Genomic DNA, 16,058 nt, shown 5'->3' on the forward strand with positions numbered 1-16,058 from the left:
AGTTATCAGTAGCCAGTGCTGCTGGGAACTGTACGAGTTGAAGTTTCCAGGATGGCTGGGGATGGGAGACAGGCACCAAGTCGGAATGAGGAATGAAGAACGCAAATACATCATCTCCTGGGGGAAAATATGAATGCACTGGGCTATGCCTCGTTCTGTGAGATAAATGTGAGATTATGAATCTTGTGCAAGTATAAAAACGGGAAGCATCTCCCAGCATCTTCATATATTAACTCATTTTATTTACAAACAAAAAGTTTTTTAAACTACAGGGAGTCCTTACTTACAGCCATTTGTTTAGCAACTGCTCAAACTTACAAAGTGTTACCTGCTACGCTTAGACAAATGTGATTCTTTTTCTACAGTTGTGCATTTTTCTAACCCACAAATACATCCGCCTCATAGTTTTTCCCACCCCCACCTTTCTAAAAAATAAAATCTGGAAGGCAACTTCATTGTTAAATTGTGTTGATTTTCACAGGGTGGTGCTCCTTCTCCATTTGATAGAAACTTTGGGACAAAAATAGCAGCAAAAGCTCTGCTGTGGATCTCGAAACAACTGAAAGAAAACTACCGAAGAGGTAAGGAAATGTTAGATGTATTTCATGGCTTGGTTTAATAATCAATTGCAAATTGCCATTGGACCTGAGAAGCAGTAGGACCATGTTTGGAAATTAAATGATTTTATAAAATTGTTTTATTATTAAATTTATATTCTGCTCATTTCACTGATAAGGCAACTTCTGTAGGAAAACATCCAAGCTCAGAGAGCACCAAATAGCCCCTCAGTTCAACCCTGAGTTACATAAATATTCTCTTTTATTATTTTCTATGTCATAATATTTAGTAGGAATGTCCATGAAATGAAATAAGAGACTTTTATCCCAAATCCAAAGCAAACTGCCCCATTCTAGAAATTCTGTTAGACCTTTTAGGGTTAGTTAAAATTCAGCAGAAATAAAAACACACACAACATATTTTGATTATTCTGGGTTTGGGTCAAAATAAAAATGAGAGAGAATCCAGAGTGATTGAGTATATCATCCCTCTTCTCTGCCATTTCCTTTCCTGAGCTATGAGTGGACCGATCTGGCTTTGTTCTGGGTTTGGTCTTCCTTTCAATCATCTCTGCTGACTGGCTCATTTGCCTCTATTTCAGTGGTGGGATTCAAACAATTTTTTACTACCAGTTCTATGGACGTGGCTTGGTTGATGTGGCTTGGTGGGCATGGCAGGGGAAGGATACTGCAAAATCTCCATTCCCACCCCAGTCCTTGGGGAAGGATACTGCAAAATCCCATTTCCTCCCTACCCCACTAACCTGCTTTCCAGCTCCGTTCTCTTGTGCAGGGCAATAAAAGAAGACCCAGCCAATCAGCTGGGACTTGGGAGGCAGAGAATAGATGGGGGCGGGGCCAGTCAGAGGTGGTATTTGCTGGTTCTCCGACTAAAAATTTCTGCTATTGGTTCTCCAGAACTGGTCAGAACCTGCTGAGTACCACCTCTGCTCTATCTTCTCATTTTATTCTTCCCCTTCCTGTCCTTCGTGCTTTGTTATAGAACATATTCTCCCCATTCTGTTTTACTTATGGACCAAACTTCTGGTTTGGGCCGAGACCACCTATTTTGTGCAAAGGATATTTCTCACATTTCTAATATTTAGTATTCAACTAAGGTTCCATAAAATCGAGACTTTTAACTGTGCACATAGCCATGAATGCAGACCCATTCACTTACACACAGAATAGGGGTCTCTTTATAGTGCTGTTAAGAGTAATTCCTTGCTTACATGTACAAGGGCTAAAGCATCAAAATATGCTTCTTTAAAGCAGCCTCAAATGAGTTAAATTATATTTTGAGTGGTATCGGATTCAGTTAGCGAACCTTCCATTATTTCAGGAAATCCAAGTCAGCCATCCTAGCAAGAATCCTGGGCAGTTTGGGAGGCAGGAATAAGAGGAGGATTAATTTTCTTCAAATTTGGTTTCATTGATCTCCAGCTAAACACTCAACAAATAGGCTGTATGTTTTATATAGGGGGATTCAATGTTGCTGTTGCTTTCAACAAGGCTGGGTTTTGTAGCTGATAGTCTGGATCAACTTTTGCAACCCAGTGCTAATCTCTTAACCTGACATGTCAACAACTATGATCATTGGAGGGATGGAACTGGATAGCCAGAAGATCTGGAAAACTGCTGTGGCTGCATCAAAAAATGTGTTTTTCAAACTTGGCAATTTTACGATGTGTGGACTTCAACTTCCAGTAGCATGCTTAACATAATAACAGAGTTGGAAGGGACCTCGGAGGTCTTCTAGTCCAACCCCCCTGCACAGGAAGGAAACCCTACACCATTTCAGACAAATCGTTGTCCAATTTCTTCTTAAAAGCCTCCAATAATGGAGCTGCCACAATTTCTGGAGGCAAGCTGTTCCATTGTTTGGTTGTTCTAATTATCAGGAAATTTCTCCTTAGTTCTAGATTGCTTCTCTGTTTGATTAGTTTCCACCCATTGCTTCTTGCCCTGCCTTCAGGTGCTTTGGAGAATAGATTGACTCCTTCTTCTTTGTGGCAACCCCTGAGATATTGGAACACTGCTATCATGTCACCCCACTCCCCAGTCCTTCTTTTCATTAAACTAGACATACCCAATTCCAGCAACCGTTCTTTATATGTTTTAGCCTTCAGTCCCCTAATCAACTTTGTTGCTCTTCTCTGCACTTCTTCTAGAGTCTCAGCATTTTTACATATACTTTTAAGTTGCCAAGTTTGAAAAATATTAGTCTATAGCAAGGGTCTTCAAACTTGGCAAGTTTAAGACTTGTAGACTTCAATTCCCAGAATTCCTGAGCTAACATGACTGGAGGAGAAATTCTGGGAGTTGAAACCCACAAGTCTTAAAGCTGTCAAGTCTGAAGGCCCCTGGTCTATAGAATGCCCTTTTTATGTATCTATAGCTTTTAATCCTATAAAAATATTATGGAATTCTATAAAATTACACATTAGTTTGTTATATTTATGTCCTGCCTTCCATTCAGGAGTTTAAAGTGGCGTATAAAGTGCCCCCTCTTTCCCCCTCCCCCAACAACCCTGTGTTAAGTCTGATTTAGAGTTGCATATAGGTGCCAATATCCATCAATGTATATGCTGCGAAAGAGTTAATGAGTAAGTGGAGGCTGCAGAGGACTGCAGACAAGACAACATAAACATCTGATGGATCCCAACCCACCTGCATTTTGTGGTGGTGCACGTCCTGCGTGCTTATTGGTTGATCTGAGTTCCTGTTCAGTGGTTTGCTGTTTCAGCACCCCCTAATCAGAACCTTAAAATTCACTTAGGATAAAATACAACCACAACAACCCACCTATGCAATCATCCCCTCATGACAGATACCTACATTGCCTCACATGCAATGCTGGAAAAGTCTGCTTCAGCTTTAAGGCTGGAATGAAAATTACTATCCTTCCAAACTCCTCAGATTTGTGGTACCAAGATACTCTTTGCCCAGCACTCTCCTTTTCCCAGGTTTTAGCTTCCGGGGTATGTCTTTTAAATAACAGGCAACCAAATTTATTTTGTCACAAATATTCTTTCTTGTTTTTCCTTGCTTCCGATGGCTTCATGGAACACAGAAGAAGGTAACATATTTATGGATTTTCAATTTTATCAACACTGGAAAAAGCAGACCTTCGTGCTTAAAGAAGTTCTTTAAAAAAAATACTAATTTTGAACATTCATTCATTATTAATTATCACCATCCCCTTGTTTGGCTCATCCTAATTTCCAAGTTTTCATAATTCCCATTTACGTTCTCCTTGTTGTACAATTTTAATAACTAACCCAGATTAAACATACCTTGAGGGCTCCTCTAACACTTTTCCCCTCCCTATATAGTCTTTTGCAGTTAATATGTACTATTTTGTCACACTTCCTGTGGTTAAAACTGTTTTTTCCTCCTCCATAGGAAAGGTATTTGCCAATACTCCAGAAACTGTGTGCCTTCTAGGAATGCGTAAGAGAAACCTAGACTTCCAGCCTGTGATCACTCTACAGGATGAAACTGACTTTGAGTAAGTCCAAGATCTTTGTATACTTGTAGAACAGCCAACCCAGACCTGATGCCCCCACTAGGATCTTTAATTCCCAGTTAGCAAGATTGGAGTCCTATGTGTCTTCAGTTCTCAGTTAAGAAAGATCATAGAGATGGAAGAGATGACAAAGCAAACTTATACAGGTCATTCTTGAGTTACAAAATTCACTTAACGACCATTCAAAGTTACAGTGGCACTGAAAAAGGTAATTTATGACCATGTTTCACATATCCGTTGCAGAATCCCCATGGTCACGTGATTTTCATTTGGATGCTTAACAACTGATTTATGATGGTCATGTGATCCCTTTTGCAACCTCTTGACAATAGGGAAACCAGATTCATTTAACAACCGTGTAACTAATTTAACACCTGCAGTGATTCGTTTAACGAATGTGGTGAGAAAAGTCGTAAAAATGGGACAAACTCACTTAACAAATTTTTCACTTAGCAACATTAAATTTTGGGATCCATTGTGGTTGTAACTTGAGGACCACCTTGTACTCAACAGCATTATTCCTCAGTTGATTTCAGAGGCTGTTGCTCGTGCCTTTTGTTATTAAACCGGATTTCAAGGTGAAGTGCCCATGGCAGAAGAGCTGAGATTTATCTTGTGCTAGCACAAATAACAATAGCAACAGCACTGAAACTTATATACCACTTCACAGCTCTTTACAGCCCTCTCTAAGTGGTTTACAGAACCAGCCTATTCCCCCCAACAATCTGGGTCCTCATTTTACCCACCTCGGAAGGATGGAAGGCTGAGTCAACTTTGAGCCTGGTGCGATTTGAACTGCCAAATTAGAGGTAGCCAGCAGTCAGCAGAAGTAGCCTGCAGTAATGCACCCTAACCACTTCCCCACCATGGCTTCTACATTGAGTTTGGGGTTGTTCTTCAGCAACATCAACATTGCGTAGGTAAAGTGTGTTGCGTTTTCTACCAGCCCAAGTTGTCCACGGCAGCTTTCTTTTTAATTCATACCAGTGCTGTTGGGAGTGGAAGAAATCGAGTTGCCCTTCACTGAAGGAGATTAATTCCAATCTCAGAAAGCTCTGAAGGGAGCCATTCATTTGTCACAGTGACTTTTACACTGCCCCATTCTAAACAAATGGTTGAATGGGATTTTGAAATAATCCCTGGGGAAGCAGAAGGACAACGAAGTTGGGGTGTGTTTGAAGCCCCATCTCTTGTTTGCATGCATGTCTTGCTTGGAAAAGTCTCCATTTGGGCTTTCTCGGGTGTCAGAATGACCAGTGGTTTGACTCAGTCTGATGGTGTGTTCAACTGTGGGTTTTCCTTGCTTGAGCAGGACACACCTGGATTCACACACAGACCATTATTAAGAAGGGCTTATTCCATCCATTCTGCGAATTACAGATAGCTCTTGACTTCCAACCATTCATTTAGTGGCCATTCAAAGTTATGCTGCCGCTGAAAAAAGTCACTGAAGCCCGTTTTTCACACTTACGACTGTTGCAACATTCCCGTGGTCACGTGATCAAAATTTGGACTAATGGTTTGGATCTTGAGAGCTAATCCTAGCATTCAGATTAACAGAGTTGGAAGGGACCTTGTAGGCAGTGGTGGGATTAAAAAAAATTTACTACTGGTTCTGTGGGCGTGGGTTGGTGGGCATGGCAGGAGAAGGATACTGTAAAATCCCCATTCCCTCCCCACCCCACTAACCTGCTTTCCAGCTGCATTCTCCTGTGCAGGGCAACAAAAGAAGACACAGCCGATCAGCTGGGACTTGGGAGGCAGATAATAGATGAGGGTGGGGCCAGTCAGAGGTGGGATTTGCTGGTTCTCCGAACTACTCAAAATTTCCGTTACTGCTCCTCCAGAACTGGTCAGAGCCTGCTGAATACCACGTTTGCTTGTAGGTCATCTAGTCCAGTGGTGACTAATCTTTTTGGGCTCCTGTGCCAAAAATTGTGCACGTTTGCACACTTGCATTCGCGTGACAACTCCCAGAAGGCAATGCACACCCTCACGCCTCCTACACATGCGCATGTAATCCCCACCCATCCACCCCTACTGCCCCCTTACCTGCACTGTGCCTCACAGCTTATTTTCGGCCAGTTTGAGGCCTTTTTCAGCCTCCCAAAGGCTTGAGGAAGGCTTCTGCAGGCTTTGCAGGCCAAAAACTAGCCCCATTTTGCCACTTCCTGTTTTTCCAAAAATACTGGAAGTGATGAAACGGGGCTAATCTTCAGCCTGCAAAGCCTTCCTCAAGCCTTTGGGAGGCCAAAAAAGGCCTCAAATCAGCCAAAAATCAGCTGTGAAGCACGCGCATGCCCAGTAAGGTAAGTTTGCCTGCAGCTCATGTGCTGGCACAAATGGCTCTGCGTGCCACCTGTGGCACACATGCCATAGCTTCGCCATCACGGCCCTACACTGTTTCTGACAAATGGCAGCCCAATCTCTTCTTGAAAGTCTCAAGTGGCATGTATTTATGACGATTGCAGTGTCCCAGTGTTATCACCTTTTGTGACCTTATAAGAAGAAAAGTCAGAGGGGAAGCCAGATTCATTTAACAACCATGTTACTACCTTAACAATGGCGGTGGTTCATTTAATAACTGTGGAAAGAAAGGCTATAAAAGGGGGAAAAACTCACTTTAATAAATGTCTTGTTTAGCAACAGAAATTTGGGGCTCAATTGTGGTCTTAAGTCGAGGACTAACTATAATTCACAGAAGGGATGGAGGAACCCTTCTTAATGTTATGTGCAGACTGTTATAAATATATTAAATATATTATATTATATATAATATGATGTATCATGGAGTGAATGTTATTTTCATTGATAATACTGTTTATTAAAGTAATATAGTCTTCAACTTATGGTTTGTTTAGTGACCGTTCAGTTATGGCAGCACAGAAAAAAGTGACTTACACTTAAAGAGTGTCACAGCATTCCCATGGTCAAAATTTAGGCTCTCAACAATGGGATATTATTTATCGCATCCTGATCACCATTTGTGACCACCCCAGCCAGTTTCCCGCAAGCAGATCAATGATTCATTTTGCAAGATGGCAAAATAGATCACAAAATTGAGTATTACTCACTTAACAACCTCCTTGCTTAGCAGTAGAAATTCTGGTCCCGATTGTGATTGCTAAGTCAAGGACTTATTTATTACACAATTTTCTTATAGTAAATGGGAGTCAGTGAACTATCTGAAACTTCATGAGCTGGAGCTTTTGGGGACCCATGATTTACTATTTCCCGGGAACCCCTTTACAGTATAAACTACACCTCCTACATAAGGGTCACTGTAGGGTCACTCCTGCTTGAGCACGGGGTTGGACTAGATGACCTTCAAGGTTCCTTCCAGCTCTGTTACTCTGCAAACCACCCGCTGCTTATGAAACCATCTCACTAGCGAACATTCGGCTGAACATTGTCCCATGTCATGCTGTGTAAATGGATGGCACAACGGTTATTATTTTTAATTGGTTTTGTTTCAAGCCCATTTGGAGCATTGCATGTAAGGAAAGCCACCATGAAAGTCAAATGAATAAATAAAATTTATTAATTTCGGATTGCTCATAGATGTCCTAACATAAACTTTGAATGACAATTCCCTCCCATCTTTTGGTCCACAGGCACCGGATTCCTAAGGAACAGTGGTGGCTAAAAATGCGTCCTCTGATGAAGATCCTGGCCAAATACAAAGCCAGCTATGACATTTCCGAATCAGGCCAGTTAGAGCATGTGGTGCGACCAAAGGCATTAGCCTGAGTCTGTAATGCCAGGATGCCCCCTGAGTGGAACTCTTGTCTCCATTGTGCATCAACAGTGCTTTAGAATGTGTTACAGCTTCTTTTTGTAACATGTAAGTTATTGTACCAGCACTTTACGTGGGAAGCAAAAACGTTCACAATATTATCTCTGTTCCTGGTTATTTTTAGGCTTCATCTACTGAGACACTCCAGCGATCAACTTTAAAAAAGCAAAACAAAACCCAGTTACCGATGTGCTCCTTATGAATAATCTGTCCAAAATCTGTTCTATGCACTCAGTGTGGTGTTGTTTGTCTTTTGCACTTTTACCAGATAGTGTTTACACTCAGAAGCATAGTTATGTGTAATACATACTGAAAAACATATGTGTGATCCAGCCAGAATAAATACTGCATTATCATAAAGTTTAATGTCCTTTGTTCTCTTGCAACTTGCACTTTATCATTCCACCTTGCTCTCAAGCTGAATGGACTCTTCTTTAGGACAAAATGTCCAGTTCATTCAGAGCCATTGTTGCTTGGAGGCTCTTAAGTAGGAGTTTAGTAAAGTCACTTTGGGAAGGAGTTTATGCGCAAGGCAAGTTGTTCTTCCACTTACCTATTGCAATCACTTTTCACCTTGAGGACTAAGGCAGCTCTAGTAAAAAGGAATGATTAAAAGCCACCTTGTCAGTAAACAATTACTTACAGGCCTGTGGACTTTCAAAAGTGTGTTGATGATGATGCCTGAAACACTGCTACAGAATTGCTTCAGGAAGCAATACAAGCAATTCTTGCTTAATGGTGTTAATTGGAACTGGTAGGCTTGTTGCTAAGCAACATGGCCATACACTGGCAGAGTAGGTGCTATGGAATGGTAGCTATAAGCCAATTACCAAGCTTCTAAATCACTGTGATGGCTGGAAGCCCCCTCCTTCAACATGGTTGTTAACTTTGAATGGCCACTGAATGAGGACTACCTAGTCATCCACTGCCCTTTCCTCCAAATTGGCCAGGTTCCTTCATGAGTTCTGCTGTCTCCAATTTTAGAGCTGAAAGAGATTTCTGCAGATGGGCCGAATCCTTTTTCTGCTTGGAGGCTTTGAGGAGTCTTAGGCTTCTTCCATGTCACATATCGTAAACTGGCATTTCTCGACTTGGCAACCTTGAGATACGTGGACTTCAACTCCCCAAATCCAAACTCTGAAGAAACTAAGGAATTTTGAGAGATGAAGTCCTTTCACTTAAAGTTGCCAAAGTTGAGAAGCACTGCCACGAACTATTGTCACTATCGGCAGTTACTTCTTTTACTGCAGTGAGACTTGTTTTGAAAGCCAAGCATGAGGGAAGTTTTAACTAATAGTGACTCCTATTTGTCCAGGTGTCATTCTTGGCAGTCTTTGGAAAGAAAATGAAATACTCAAGTAGAACTTGAGTAATATGGCCACAATGTTCCATCCTGTTAATAATGAGTGCTCACATAAGACACAAAACCGAAGCTGTATGAACAAATCACACCATGTTCACATGATACAGAAATCCCCATGCCTGAGACCTTCCTTCCCTAAAGTCAAAGCTATTTAAAATCCTCTACAACAGCCCCAATAAGGCAGAATATCCTTAACATAAGGCACTGACTTGCCCAAGATTGAAACAGGAAACAAGGAAAGTTAAAATCAATTATGCCCTGTTTTCAGAAACATTAACGGACCATGATCTAAAGAAAATAGACTGAAAACAATTCTACAGTTTTATAAATAGATGAATGCTACTACAGCATTTTGGGGGAGCTTGGACTGAAATTTGGACCAGCTGTCATTCACAGCCAGGAATAGCTTGACTTGTATTTGTTTCAATCAATTCAATATTTATTGATTAGCCCTTGGCCTGTATCAAAGTACAGAATTCTAAAAATGAATTATTACTAAAATTTCATAAAAGCAATTTAAAATGAAATTGGGCAAGATACACTTTAAAATACTGGAATAAAATACAGTCTAAAATGAAATTGGAATAAGATACAATAATTTAAGATATAGATAAAATATGATAAAATTATATTTCAGTGTCACCTCTGCAATCTACCCTAATCAGTCCCACATATGCAGATCTCAACTGAACCATTTTGCTAAAGTACTGCGCTGTGTTAAATGTTATTTTCAGATTCTGGCCACACGTAAGGTAAGTTGTTTTGATATGGAGGTCCCAATGGGTCGTTTGGTATATAGACCAAGGTACCTGTCTCTCACCGTCTTATACAGGCAACAAATAGGATGTGAGCCAGGTTTTCTATCTCTGCCGCACCACAAATGCAGAGACATCCATTGTAGGGTATAGAATGGAATCTCCCATATCTGACCATTGTGTCAAGCTGTTTGAATTTCGCTCATGTAAATATCTCCCCAAGATATTTTGGCATTTGTAGCTTCAAGTAGCTGTCTATTTGAAAAGTATGTTTGTATTTGCTCAGCCATTTCAAGTTCACCTCATTAAGGATAGTTATATCCTTTTGATTCTATATCCTTGATTCTTTGGGCAGCTTTTAAAAAAAAATCATTCTCCTGTTACACAAGAGACAGGAAGACTACAGCTTCTTACACATTTTTTTAGTTTAGTGATCCAGGAGATTTGTGATTGTGGTTTTATTTGCTCAAGTAGAATAATTTGGGGGGTCCATTTCATTGATTTTGTGCCAGTAGTTGTATGTTCTAATTTGGGATAGTGTGTGAATTGTATGAATTCCCAATCCAGCTCTAACTGCTGCAGATGTTCTTGGATCTACACCCAAATGCTGGAACTGTGTTCTAGTATTATGGTTGAATATAGACCTCAAACCTGCTCCATAAAAAAGCATAGCGGTAACCTTAGCTTTGTATACTATATATTTGTTGCATAATTGCTGCAGTTAAGACAAAGATTGGTGGGGTCAAGAGAATGTGGACCCGTGACAAACTTCAAATCCACGTACTTTTTCAAAATAAAGCACTAGTATCGGGCTCTTTTGGGATGACATGATGCAAGTAATCTTTTGCTTCAGTAAAACTTTTACAGTCCTTTTTCACAAAATCTACTTTGATAATTGTGGCATGAGTTTGCTCCTGTTATATTTCCTTCTATGACTTTCTTTAGATGGCTTTTATGGCTTGCTGTTTTATCGTATAACCCAGGAAGGATCCTTGGCTGTTTCTGGATTTTCTGGTCCAAGAATAGCCAGTCCTCTTGTACTCTTCCCAGCAATGAGGAATCTGAAAGCAAAAAGACATCTGTTATTCCAACCAAGAATGCTTGAAGACTAGTCTTCCTTTGGGAATCACGTCTCATCTGATCAGGGTGGAACAGAACAATCTTCATGTCATGTAGGCGGCAGTTTCCTCTCCTTTGATAGGCAAAGACCAAAAAAGCCGTTCCTGAACTCTCCTATAAATTATCCAAACTTATTAAATATATCTACAGTTCTTAATAGGGGATTATGACAATTCAAACTCACAAATTTTACATGATGCTTCTTTGGATGTACTGACATGCAGAGATAGAAAACAAATTAACAAAGAACACCTTGGCTATATTACTTCTAGCTCTCCACCCTAATGGACTTGAAACCTGAGTTATTTCTTCTCCACAGCTCCTGCTGTTGTTCCTTGATGAGGCTGTTTAGCACACAACTCTGTTTTCCTGTTTCTAAGGCAGTGTTCCCCAACCTTAGCCATTTTAAGATGTGTGGACTTCAATCCCCAGAATACCTCATCCAGAGAGAGTAGAGCATGCTGGCTGGGTTATTCTGGGAGTTGGAAATCCACACATTTTAAACTGGCTAAGGGGAAAAAAACACTGTTCTAATTAGTGTTTACTCACCTTTGGGGTAATCGTGACCTGGATAATTGAGAATCTCCATAGATTCTTTGCTGTAGTCATCAAGGAGCCTCTGGCAGCTTGTAAGACATTTGGGTACCACCTTGCTAGTACTGGATGCTTTTTTATGTTATGCTTTTAACTCCATTTGCTTGAGCAAATAACAAAACTTAAAAACTCTTTATTCATTGGTGTGCTAGCTGGAATGGATATTTAGTTTAGGAAAGAGAGCTTACCCCTTAAGGCAGGGGTGAGCAAACTACGGCCCGCGGGCCACATCCGGCCCGATGGTCTGTCCAATCCGGCCCGCCCCTGAAAAAAAATCGCTGGGCGTGGCGTATTGCCCTGCGCCGCGTGGCCCCCAAAGCTGACAAAACAGTGCGGAGCGCTCTCGGGGTAGGAAAGAAAAGAAGAACTTTGCAAAGGCCTCGGCTGGGAGTTCGAAATAACCTTCGAGTGCGACCTCTCAGAAGGTGAATCCCCGCCGATCCCCCTTTTTTCCAGGGCTTCCAGGCTTAAACTTTTGCAAAGGCAAAGTTTGTAGGCGGGAGCGTCTTCCCGCCAAGGAGCGGGAAGGGTTCCGCCCGGTGGGCGGGTGGGCTGCTTGGAGCCACCTAAAGCTAGGCCGCTGCTGGTGGAGCCTTGCCCTGCCTTGGTACCCCGTTTCCCGGCTCGGCGGTCCTGCTCGGGCTGCACTTTAAAAGCCTGCTCCCAGCACCCAAGCAACTTCCCAGGAACTTGCGGCTTGGTTTTTCCTCACGGGCGCTCGCACCTGGCCCCGAGCCGCACGGCAGAGGGAAACCCGGACTGCCACCAGGTCGCCTCCTCCAAGCAGCCCGCCCACCCACCCGCTGGGCGGAACCTTCCCACTCCTCGGCGGGAAGATGCTCCCGCCTGCAAACTTTGCCTGTGCAAAGTTTAAGCCTGAAAGCCCGGAAACCTGAGCAACTTCCCAGCAACTTGCGGATTCCTTTTTCCTCGCGGGCGCTGCGCCTGGCCCCGAGCCACGCAGCGGAGGGTTCCGCCCGGCGGGCGGGCAGGCTGCTTGGAGGAGGCGACCTGGTGGTGCTCCGGACTTCCCCTCTGCCACGTGGCTCGGGGCCAGGCACGAGCGCCCGAGAGGAAAAAGCAAGCCGCAAGTTGCTGGGAAGTTGCTTGGGTTTCTGGGGCTTCCAGGCTTAAACTTTGCAAAGGCAAAGTTTGCAGGCGGGAGCGTCTTCCCGCTGAGAAGTGGGAAGGGTTCCGCCCGGCGGGCAGGCAGGCTGCTTGGAGGAGGGCGACCCGGCGGTGCTCTGGGTTTCCCCTCCGCCACGCAGTTCGGGGCCAGGAGCGAGCGCCCGAGAGGAAAAAGCCGCAAGTTGCTGGGAAATTGCTCGGGTGCTGGGAGCCGCCATCGTGGTGAGTGGCTTGTCGGGTGCGTACGCGAGGAGGGCTTTTAAAGTGCCGCCTGAGCGGGACCGCCGAGCCGGGAAATGGGGCATCAAGGCAGGGCAGGGCTCCACCAGCAGCGGCCTAGCTTTAGGTGGGCTTGGATTCCCCTGAGCGCGGTTTGCTGTTTGTTCTCTCCTGGTACTCACGTTTGGAAAGCGTGGAAAGTAGTAGCAGGAGCAGCCGCGTGTTACTTTTTCTTATATATAATATATTTATATTATATATATATTATATATATTATATATATATTATATATATAATATATATATTATAAAGGGCTCATTATAAAATGCAGCAGATTATATATAAGAATATTATTAAGAATATTATTAAGAATATATATATGTGTGTGTGTGTGTGTGTGTGTGTGTGTGTGTGTAATTATATATATATATATATATATATATATATATATATATATATATATATATATATAATATAATATAATATAATATAATATAATATAAATATATATAATTTGCTGCATTTTATAATGGGCCCTTTATAATGGCCTTTTATAAAATTGGTTCGGCCCTTGAACGCAGATCTGATTTTCCATGTGGCCCCCGACAGAAATTAATTGCCCACCCCTGCCTTAAGGGAATGCTTCATGGGAAATGTAGTTAATGCTTTGTGTAGTTTATGTCACGTGGTCACATCTGTACTCCTGATTGGCCATTGCGGTGTGAGTTAATGTAGAGATTCATCCAATGTTCAATCTGTAACTTTAAACAGTGTGAAAGCAGGTGACCTTTATCCCATAAGAGCCAAAGAAAACTCCCGTGTGATGCTGGAGTCCAGGCAAGAATGCAAAAAAAACCTCCCCCTGTCCAACCAGATTAACCCAATAGCCAATCAGGAGTACAGATATAACCACGTGACATAAACTACATTTCCCATGAAGCATTCCCTTAAGGGGGCAGCTCTCATTCCTAAACTAAATATCCATTCCAGCCAGCACAGTTGGAGTATCTACTTTCTCAGGATCCAAAAGAACCAATTGCCTAGGCACCTTGATCACTGCCCCGACACTTGGCAAAACACAACCACCAAGTGAAATATGATATGGGCTTGAATCGGGAGAGAAATGTTCATGCCAAATTAAATGGGCTATGTAGCAAATGCCTCGGTTATAATAAAATAAAATTTAAAAAATATATTTAAAAAACCTCACTTGTTAGCTGCATCTATCAGGCTCTCTCTGGAGACAGAAAAAAGATGTTCTCTGTGCCTCTGCTTCATCTCATCAGAGATCCCATATAAGAAATTATTCATCCCTAAAAGCAGAAATCACAAATGCTAATAATTCATATCAGTCTTAAGGATAACAGCACCAGATGGTTATCTTACACTCCGATTCCTCAGTTCATAAAATAAATGGATCCATTTGTTAACAAGCATTCCCCTTTAATTTATTTGTCTGGAACAATATGCATATCCAAACATTATGCAAATCAGTTCCAAGTAATTCCTCCCATTATTGATGCATTTGCATTCTATCAAACACAAACAGCTCAATATGTAAACACAGAGAATAATTGTTTGCCTTAACTGAAACAGTAAATGGATTTCTCCTCTCAAAAACATAATAGAGATAAGTGAATTCACTTGCAAAGTAATAGCACAATTTTCAGAATTCTGGTTTATTTACTATCAACCATCTAGAATTATTTAGAGCTTCTATGGGTATTTAAATGGCTGCACTCAATCTCTGCTTAATTGAAGTTCATTTTAGTTTCAAAGCTACCAAGCATTTTGTCATGCTTGGAAGAAGCCTAATAAATAGATTAGCATGCTAAAGCCGCCAGATTCTTACTTTATGAGAATTATGTTAGTTATCTGCACTTCATCTTGGTGTCCTAATGTGGTGCCAAAAATCCTAATTACTTATACAAATGATGGAATCAGAGCTAGCAATGATTGATAAGAGACCTTAGTGTAATGGCAAACAGTTCAATTAAGATGAGGACATAATATTTATTGGCTGTGTCTGTAGGTTGAATGGTATTGAAAAGGTGGTGCGGAGTAGAGGGACTAAGATAATGAAGGGGCTGGCCTTATGAAGAAAGGCTGAAAATTTTGGAGCTCTTTTTGCCTAGAAATGAGGCATATGAAAGACAACATGATTAAGCTGTACAAAATTATGCACAATGGGGATAAACTGGATAAGTAGAAGCTATTTCACCTTCCCCAAAATGCTAGAATAAGGTTACTCAATGAAGCTGAATCCTATCAGGACAAAACATTTTTTTTTACACAACATATATTGAAATTTGCTACTATCACATGTAGTTCTGGCTCCCATCTTAGTTTCAAAAGAATTGCACTGATTTGTGGAAGTCATGGGGATCAAAGCTGTTACCAGTGTGACTACATCTGAATGTCATCTTCTGGAAGACTAATGGGTTTCCTTGTGCAGTGGTTGGGCAATGCAAGAAGAGTCAGATGATCCAGCAGAGCATTTCCACAAAGGTGGATGTTTTTCTCTAGACTCTACCATGCATTGCAACCTTTAAAGAAATGCAACATTTACTGCTCCGGCCTTTATTCTTCCCATCCCCATTTGATTTCCTCTACACATAAGCAAATGTTCTCCAGAAGCTAACTAAGGAAACTATGGCTGAGCCAACCATCAATGCGAAAACTTACAAACAGCTACATTTCAGGGGAAGCTACTTGCATTCATGAGCTCAGGCCAACAAGACAAGTTTACCTACCTTTGTCAGACGGAGCAATTGGAGCATCTACTGATGCAAACACAGCAAGTTTGGCTTCATCGATGTCTTGCTGAGTAAACATCCCTGACTTGGCCCATTCTGCAGCCTTTTCAAAAGCAGCCACAGTATTCATGGAGTTTGGATCCCTATAACATCAAAGTCATTGCAGTTAAGTTTACAGCCAAATAACACTTCCCCTTTTACTTGTGTTGGATCAACCCAAAATTTAACTATCTTGCCCGCGT

General features: G+C 41.7%; 2 protein-coding genes across 3 annotated transcripts in view; one reads left to right on the forward strand and one right to left on the reverse strand.

The window, feature by feature from the left end:
• PFKP (phosphofructokinase, platelet) overlaps positions 1 to 8,242 on the forward strand; it is a 67,481-nt gene extending 59,239 nt beyond the window's left edge. For both annotated transcript variants that reach the window (XR_003374974.2, XM_026709989.2), the window contains 3 exons: positions 482 to 581; positions 3,963 to 4,068; positions 7,701 to 8,242. Coding sequence is in view for 1 of the 2 variants with exons in the window: in XM_026709989.2 (XP_026565774.1) it covers positions 482 to 581; positions 3,963 to 4,068; positions 7,701 to 7,836 (342 nt within the window). In the remaining variant the exon portion in view is untranslated. The remainder of the gene's footprint in view (positions 1 to 481; positions 582 to 3,962; positions 4,069 to 7,700) is intronic.
• A 1,504-nt stretch (positions 8,243 to 9,746) lies between these two features.
• The window catches only part of PITRM1 (pitrilysin metallopeptidase 1), a 46,640-nt gene continuing 40,328 nt past the window's right edge, over positions 9,747 to 16,058 (reverse strand). Inside the window, exons 25-27 of the mRNA XM_026710047.2 lie at positions 15,814 to 15,959; positions 14,271 to 14,373; positions 9,747 to 11,061 (exon numbers count right to left, since the gene is read on the reverse strand). Of these exons, the coding sequence (XP_026565832.1) occupies positions 10,968 to 11,061; positions 14,271 to 14,373; positions 15,814 to 15,959 (343 nt within the window). The 3' untranslated portion in view covers positions 9,747 to 10,967. The remainder of the gene's footprint in view (positions 11,062 to 14,270; positions 14,374 to 15,813; positions 15,960 to 16,058) is intronic.

This window comes from Pseudonaja textilis, chromosome Z (genome assembly GCF_049901715.1).
Source record: "Pseudonaja textilis isolate UNSWEBS1 chromosome Z, rPseTex1.2, whole genome shotgun sequence".
NCBI lineage: Eukaryota > Metazoa > Chordata > Lepidosauria > Squamata > Elapidae > Pseudonaja > Pseudonaja textilis.